This window comes from Diadema setosum, chromosome 10, assembly GCF_964275005.1.
Source record: "Diadema setosum chromosome 10, eeDiaSeto1, whole genome shotgun sequence".
In the NCBI taxonomy this organism is placed as follows: Eukaryota; Metazoa; Echinodermata; class Echinoidea; order Diadematoida; family Diadematidae; genus Diadema; species Diadema setosum.
The window spans coordinates 27,570,411-27,579,370 of record NC_092694.1 but is presented as its reverse complement, the minus strand read 5'-3'; the positions used below and the strand labels follow the sequence as shown (position 1 = coordinate 27,579,370).

Here is an 8,960-nt window from a genome sequence, read left to right as displayed (position 1 = left end):
AAACTTTGAGTATCGCTTAAATAATATGCTCTGTACTACTTCATAAGTGGCTTCTTGATATTTCGCAAAAAGTTAAAAGCCAAATCCTCATCTCTACCAATACTATACCATCCCTTTAAAGACTTCCAATTAAGATGTGTGTGTGTGTGTGTGTGTGTGTGTGAGTGTGTGTACCAAAGAATGTGCTATTAATCCAGCAATATTTATTCACTTTTATTGAGAGGGGTTAGTGTTTATGTTAATATTTACAACTGCGAAAAAAAAGTGTTTAAAAGCTCTTAACAATGTATTTCGTTCCTTAACGTTTCCTAGGTTCCCAGCTTGCAGTGAAATTTTAGCACGCCATGGGCAGATATTTTGCTGTGATCTTTATCCTCGCCGCTTGCACTGTTCAATGGTGCGCGTCGTCATCGTGCTGCGAGACGTTTTGGATGCAGCGCGGTTCGTTCTGCTACCGCGTCATCGGCTCTCCCCTCAATTGGCTAGACGCCGGTACCGCCTGCCGTAACTACGGCGGCGAGCTTGCGTCGATCCAAGATGGTGCTGAGAACACTTTCGTGTACGATCTGTGGCGCACGCAAACTCGAAGTCCAAGTGGGGTAAGTTGGCATAATTTTCTTCAACCACCTTTCAAATATCACCACTACATGTACTTCTAGGAATTCGTACCCTCCTTTGGTAGCATCCAATATTATTGATATAGAATTAGAGTGACAGAAAAGTTCATCGTGGACTCGATTCATCATGTGCTTATTCGACATCAAGCTAGAAAAATAGAAGTAAAACATGCCTTATGTTGAACCTAATGAGAGAGGAGTTTTCATTTATTTCTGAATTCTATTGATCATTTTATTGACCTTTATTCAGTAGTCACTTTGCATTAAATTTTTGACAAACAAAGACAAACATTCTTAACAACATTCAATGACAGTAAAATAACAAGACGTCTGATTCATATTTGGACGATACTTTCTTAAACAAATTAACATTCATATGTGACCGTGCACCTCAAAACGAAGATAAAGTCGCACACACTGATTTTGCGTGAGGACTGAAAATAAGTCAAATGGGTCAACCTAGCCGAACTTGACTTTTTCATATTTTCTAAAAGAGCGGGTCTTATTTTACATCATGCTAAAATTTGGTATCATAAAACGGGCAGGAAAGTGTGTTTTTTATTTTTTTATTAATAGCAGTTTATCTCGAACATTTTGGTAGAATAGTGTGATTAGGTGTGTCTTTAGAATCCCTTTTTCATTTCTGAAAAACCTTGTCCACACTCTTCAATTTCAACTCTAATAACTTTTGAAAAGATAGTGCTACTACTTTGAAAGTTGGCATTGATTATGGACAGAATGTATTAATGAGGCATGCTTAATTTCAGTTTAATTTGATAATCCCTTCATTGTTGTCACTCTGGTGGTTTACTTCCTGTTTTTATCCCATTCATCGCACAGCCAGCACGGTTTGGTAAAGATTAAGCACTTGAATATAGACATTGTTCTTCAGAGCCTCTTTTCTCAGTTCACACTTTTCCTGAGTTTGTGCTTCTTTCCAAGATTAAGATAGGTTGGAGAGTCAATTTGATTTGAGTTATACATCATTTTAAAGCTTAAAGTCTACTCTTTCAGAATATGGTCTTAACTAAAAATTCATGTCTGGTGACTTTTTGTTTGTTTTGAGGTGCAGGGTCACATATAATTTTATTCTAGAATCATATACACGGAAAAAAAGGGGAGAGAAAGACACACACACAAAAAAAACACCCTGTAGTGCAAAAACTACCCACCCAAACAAACATTCTTAACAACATTCAATGACAGTAAAATAGCAAGACGTCTGATTCATTTCTAGACGATACTCTCTAAAATAAATTGACATTCATGCATTCTACAATCATACAGGCGGAAAAAAGGGGAGAGAGAAAAAAACACACACACACAAATCCTTTAGTGCAAAAACTACCCACAAAAAAAAGACATAACAAAAACAAAATCACTAAAACACTCTTTAAAATATATCAAGGAAAAAATACAATCGAATTTCTTATTCACATAGATAATTACTCAGAGTTATTTTCCTGTATAGTAGTATACACCAATGGCGGATTTTATATTCATCAACATTCTCTGTAATTGCGCCTTCCTGTTGTGAAAAGAGTACGAAATATCTTTTCTTAAAACTTTGATTAGATACAAATGATACATTTCTAAGTTGTTGCACGTCCGTTTTTGATGCAGTAGTGAACACAGTTTGACCAATTGGCATTCTTTTTTAAAAGCAAGAAAACAACAATAGGCTTCTGTATTTGATGTGTAGTGGCAAAGAGTACACTATTTGCTTACCCTCTATCATCATCAGATTGCTTTAGCCAGTAGCATAATAATTTTCTTTTCACTACGAATGCAGTACGGCAATATGATATGACAACACAGCAATTCATCTCTTCATTAAAACTCAATATACCCGTATCCCCACTTGAGCAGAAGAAGCACGGTAACTGCATGATTATCTTTTCTTTCTTTTTTCAGTTGCATCATGCCTCTACGGAGGTTTAACAATGCCGCCGACCAATAACTTGAACGTCAATGACTATCATGGCATGGAAGAGGTTAGGCATGTTAACAGAATTGATTTTATCAAGTAACGCGCAAATAATTGTGACCCTGTGCCACAAAAGCAACAAAGAGTAGCCAGGTATTTTTTTTTTCTTTTCAGTTAAGGGCAGATTGTAAAAGAGCAGGTTTAAGCTCTAAAATGCTGTATAACTCAACACAAATGGACATTTCTAACTCCTCGAAATAATTGAAAGAAAACGGCACATTCTCGAAAAGTGTGTATTGATAAAAGAGGCTCCGAAGTAAATAGTTTATTCAAGCGCTTTTTAACCAAGCTGTGCTCTGTGCAATGAGTGGAACAAAAGAATAAGATAACGGGATAAAAGACACCCGAGCAACAACAAGGAATTGATTATCTTTCGAATTGAAATAAATAAATGAAATAAAGTTAGATTGAACCAACATTGAGCACGCTCTATTAACACACTATATTCGTAACTACTTCCAACTTTCAAAGCAGTAGTATCATTCTATCAAATGTTATTAGAGTTGAAAACGGAGAGTGTGTAAATGGTTCTTAAGAAATGAAGAGGGACCTCTAAAATATAGCTAATTAAACTAATATACAATTAACTTTTGTAGAAAAACTGCTTAAAACACGACTTCCTATTCAGTATTATCTCAAACTTTACAATGATGTGGAAGAAGAATTGCACGTTCAGAAAATAAGAGAAACCAAAGAATGACTAAAGGTTGACCAATTTTGAGTCCTCACCTTACATTAGGGAATGCGACTTTTTTCTTGGTTTTGTGATGCACGGTCACAATTATGTTCCCGTAAAGCGACAAATAAACAGAATAGCCTAAACAATTCTGGACTTGGCATTTCAAGCACATTCCATCGCCTGTAAGGTTTTTGATCCAATCAAGAGTGATTGTGATACTTGATCACCGATATGTCCTTACACGAAATGACACGCAATGAGATGATTTTAATACTGCAAAACGTATCAACAACATCATGTCTTCCTTGTCATCATGTTTATTACGACCTAACTACATACAGTGCCATTATTTTCGAAAGTCTTGAGCGGGTAAATTGCTCTTCATTACCAGTTTGTCTCAAGAGGAGTATCCAATTGCCTTTTTATTGTCGTTATGGCTGTAATAAACTCAGCACGAACCATGCATATAACAACCACTAAAAGAAACAGGACCTTATGTTGACACTCAGTCTAAAAGTACAGAGATCAGATTCCATTTCAATGCTTACAAAATTATATGATAGTTTCTATAGGCCATCAGCTTTGAAATTGAATTGCTTGGTATACCTTCCTCAGTTTTCTGTGAAATACCAACAGCTTTCAGCAGGATCATAAAAGTGTCAGAAATCAAATGATCCTATGAAATGATAACAAATGTGTTGGAAATGAAATAAAACAAAACAGGAGTGAATCTTTACTATTCATACATGTGTATATAGGCGTACCTGTGTTTTGGTACCTTGTCTGCTTGAAGTTTGAAGTTTGAAGTTTTATTAGCAACAACATTTAAACATGTACATTTTCAATCATAATACATATATGAAAAAAAAATACTTATCTATTACTCCTTTACGATAACATGATTAAATGAAAACATTTGAGATTTAAATGTGATACATGTAGCGTAATTCTACAAAGTTATTGTTGTTAACAAGTCTACAGACGGTTTCTCGCTGAGTCCGCGATCTTCAGGCAGACTGACAAAGTGGTGTGTTGCTGCGTGCTTGTGTGGCGCGGTGGGTCGGATTCACGTATGGATGGTTTTGTCTTTTCCTGTGTCTGCATTTGAATATAAGTTCAGACCTTTTGTTGAGTGCATTTTTGTTTCGGATGATGATGGCCTTCTCATCGAGGCAGAGATTACACAGGTCGCTCTTTCTTAGAGTTAAGTTTGACTTTTTTTTTACTGTCCCATGGTAATGTGAAGTTTGCACGTTTGTCTAGCTTTCAGATTCCAGATGTATTTAGAGAGCTGGGTCTCATTCTTATATTGTTCGTGCTTGATGGATTTAACGGGATTTCTGTATCTGTCTTTGAATGTGCCCCCGCCAATCCGTAATTCCACGTTGTCATGTTTGACGGTTGCCTTGTTGACAAGAGCTTTTTTCAAGCATCTTCCTCTCAGCAGGCATTGGTCTTTTTGGCGGCAGTTGCATTTGGGTTTGGAAAGAAAGCACATAACTGGAAAAGTGTGAACAGAGAATAGAAGCTCTGAAGTACAGGGTTTATTCAAGCACTTAATCTTCAGAAAACCACAATGGCTGCGCGATGAATGGGACAAAAAACACGGTGTAAACCACTGGAGCAACAACAGTAAAGAGATTAACGGATTAGACTGAAATTTAAGATGCGCTATTAACGCATTCTGTTCATGATAAATGCTAGCTTTCAAGGCAGTAGCTTTATTTCTTCAGAAGTTATTAGACTTAAAAGTGAAGTGTGTGCTAAGGATTATCAAGAAACGCACAGGGGCCCCGGATCTCATAATTCTACAAACAAAAACGTTGTAGAAAACCTGCTGCAAATGCACTTTCCCATTTATGTTGTGATCCCAAAAATGCAGAAGGATACTTCTTTCAGAAAATAAGACAAAATCGAATATTGACTCTGTTGACCCATTTCACCTTTTTTTTAGTCCTCTCGTAACATCAAGGGGAGCGACTTTTTGTTTGCTGTATGATGCTCGGTCACATAGATATATATTTATATGATATATATATATATATATATATATATATATATATATATATATACTCTGCAAAGAAAAAACAGAAGATAAAACTTTTCAAGTTCACATATCTCAGAGACTATTTGGCTATTAGTATTTATGTTTTATATGCCATGCTAAGGGTGATCTAATTGGCTATCAACCTGGTTGTTCAATGAAAATGGAAACTTTACGCATGAGTGAACACATTCGTTTTTCTCTTCCATGGCACCAAAGTGAAAATTGCGAAAATGGACAAGTTGTATGTATGTGCTCTTCCATATAACAATGAAGACAAGAATCAATTCAACACAATGAAAAACATAATTCAATTTTAAAAAGTTATCCTATGAGCTCTACAATGTGTATATGTACATGACCGTGCATCACAACAACAACAAAAAGTCGAACACACTGATTTTGTGTCATGACTGAAAATAGATGAAATGGGTCAACCCAGCCAATCTTGAGTTTTTCATAAAATATTTCTTTTGAGAAAGAGCAAGTCTTCTTTTACATTATACTATAGTTTGGGATCATAAAACAATAAAAACAAAATTGTGTTTTAGCAGTTTTTTTCTGGAACACTTTTTGGTAGGATAATGTGATTAGGTGTTTCTTTCTCGTATAAAGACATCTTTTTATTTCTTAAAAATCCTGTCCATACTCGTCACTTTCAACTCCAATAACTTTGGAAAGAATGATGCTGCCGCATTGAATGTTGGCATTAATCATCTACAGAAAGTATCAACAAAGCATGCCTTATGTGAGCTTAATCCGATAAGCCCTTCTTTGTTGTTGCTCCAGTGTGTGTGTGTGTGTGTGCGTGGGTGTGTGTGTTTTCTTTCTAATATTTTTCTTTTGATATATAGGAGAGTCCATTTGATTTGAGTTATACATCATTTCAAAGTTTAAGGTCTGCTCTTTCAGATATCCATGTCTGGCAAAATGAATAACAAAATGCCATGCATTGCAATTTTTTGTGTCTTTGGGAAAAAAAAACAAACACGCGTTAAAAAATTCCTTTCTATTAACCTATTAGGTTGATAGCCAATTAAATAACATTTGATACGGTATATGACACAATGACTTTTATCAAAACCTATCAAAAATATATATTGGAAAAAGGGTTTACTTTCTGTTTGTACTAAGTGTGTGTATTATGTTTATATATTATATATATATATATATATATATATATATATATATATGTATATATATAACATATATATATATATATATGGAGAGTTTGTTTGCAAAAAAAACCGACAAGTCCATATTTGTCAAATGGAGATATTTGCGATTAAAGTTCAAGAAAAATAAAGAGAATAATAAAGAAAATTTTTGCTTCTTTTGACCATAACTTAAAAATATACCTATATATGTAGTGACCAATATATCATTTAAAATGTATTATTTTGTACTTTATGACAGAGACCGTACTTAAAAATCTTCACAAATGGACTTATCGGTTTTTGCAAACAAGCTCTTCATATATATATATATATATATATATATATATATTTATATATGCATAGGCATATTGGTAGTTTATCTATAATGATGTAACTATGCCTCTATTTACTTTACATTATAGTCGCACATTTTTGCTGATTATTCCTCGCTTTGATTTCATCGAAAAACAGGGTTTTTGGATCGGATTGCATGACCGGTACACAGAGGGTCTGTACCAGTGGTCAGATGGCACTGAAGTAACATACAGTAACTGGGATCCCAAACAGCCCGACAATAAGAATAACGAGGACTGCATCCATATCATCTACGGCTCCCTGCAATGGAACGACGCGGACTGCGGCACCGGCTTGTCCTACATCTGCAAGAAAGCACTGTAGAAAATGTGACATCTGGCCACATCGTCCCCGAAGTGTATCAATGTGTGGAATGCTTCTAGTGAACCGCATAATAAGCGGAAGTTTCACCAACCAAACAAAAACAAAACAAAAGCAACAAAGAAAAACAAAACCAAAGCTAATCCAATTAGGACGGCAGTGATCATTGCGTTTAGACGCCCGTCAACGTCTCATTTTCGTGTTTCCTAACGATTTTATAATAACACTCAAGTAACTGTTTAAAAGAGGCAACAATGGAGAATGGACTTGATTTGTGTGTGTGTGTGTGTGTGTGTGTGTCCGTCAATTTAGAATGAATAGACGTAAGAACTCCCCCGTAGGGCATCTTCACACTTGCCGTTATAGATTCATCCATGATGCCATTTTCAATAAAATCGGACTTGTAGTTTGAATTGTGAACTCGTCGTCGATAGGCTGTGAAATAAGTTTTTGTTCAGTTGTTAGCTGCCCGCATACAAATTTGCCTCTTGCAAAGAGAAAGTGCTCTTAATGGGTACTTGCAACGTCTGTTCTATACACTCAATCGTCATAATTTTTCATTTATCATTGGGGTTTAATGGGAAACTCTATGTGGTGTCCAGTATCACTTTTATGAGAACAGCAAAAACAAACAAACAAACTAACTAACAAAAAACACAGGGGGATAATAACCCGCGTCCCTGGCCTGCAAATTGAAAATGTGATTTGTATAGAAAAAAAAAACGACAGCATGAGTGGGAAGACCTTCCCAGTATTTTCCTAGCACTCCGACTGAGGCATAGCCCAACGTTGCAAGAGTTGGCATGTGAAGCCATTTTGTGTGCGTGTGTGTGTGTGTGTGTGTGTGTGTTCGTTAGTCGAGTCGGCAATTTGGCAAGGTACTTGTAATCGGTCCACCAATCCCTGGCAAAAATCTGATCCGCCCCTGAATAAACAGAACATGGATATCTTTGTTGGACCATAGGATGAAAACGGAAGTGAAGAATTTTTGCATCATATCATATAATATTCATGCTGTATAAGCAATGGATAGGGGAATTAGGGGCTTAATCACTTCATAACTCATATTGATTTGCAAATACAATGTCAGAATTGAGGTATTCTTTCATTTCCTTATAAATGAGGATGATAGAACTCGACAATGATATCTTTGTTGGACGTGATCAAATTTCATTCTTTGATTTGGGTGTCAATACTACTGCCTTTAGGACATAGGACAAAGGTGACGTGCGACGTGAACACTTGGGAGTTTCACATTGTATTCTCATTATTCTTATGGAGACATATTCGATGTCGGAGCTTGTCAATCTCAAGATGGCTGTAAATCTGCAAATGTATTATGTTTATACATGTACTTACACATGAAGGTTCCCACTTTCATTGATCTACAGAAAAGCTTGTTTCATCTATTCATATCAAGTAAGTCTGCTTTATTCTTCTCAATACTGCGATATACTTTGTTATCACTGCCTTACCGGATACCATCGAAATACATTTCCTTGTGGTGGCCAACACAATTTTAGTTATATCTGTTTCTTTTGTATGATGGGTCGTCTTTCAATGGGTCGTATAAAGTAGATAAAACTACTTATACGTCAATAAAAGGACGAATCTGAAATAAACTGCACCGGGTGAAGGCGCAAAACCACAAGCCAAATAGGAAACTGGAAGTCACGTTATTTTGGTGACAAATGTCGACTTTATATCTATTCAGGTTTTTTTTTTTTTTCGTTTTACATGCTTGGTTTTCTTTCGATTGTCCAAGTTTCATATGTTTTCCACAGTCAACTTTAAACCAAAA

At 35.7% G+C, this 8,960-nt stretch overlaps 1 protein-coding gene across 1 annotated transcript; it reads left to right on the top strand.

The window, feature by feature from the left end:
* The first annotated feature begins 344 nt into the window (after positions 1 to 344).
* Positions 345 to 7,206, top strand: LOC140233909 (alpha-N-acetylgalactosamine-specific lectin-like). Its single transcript, XM_072313996.1, has 2 exons — positions 345 to 599; positions 6,956 to 7,206. The coding sequence occupies exons 1-2, from the start codon at positions 345 to 347 to the stop codon at positions 7,160 to 7,162; spliced, it is 462 nt and encodes a 153-aa protein (XP_072170097.1). The 3' UTR covers positions 7,163 to 7,206.
* Positions 7,207 to 8,960: the final 1,754 nt, after the last annotated feature.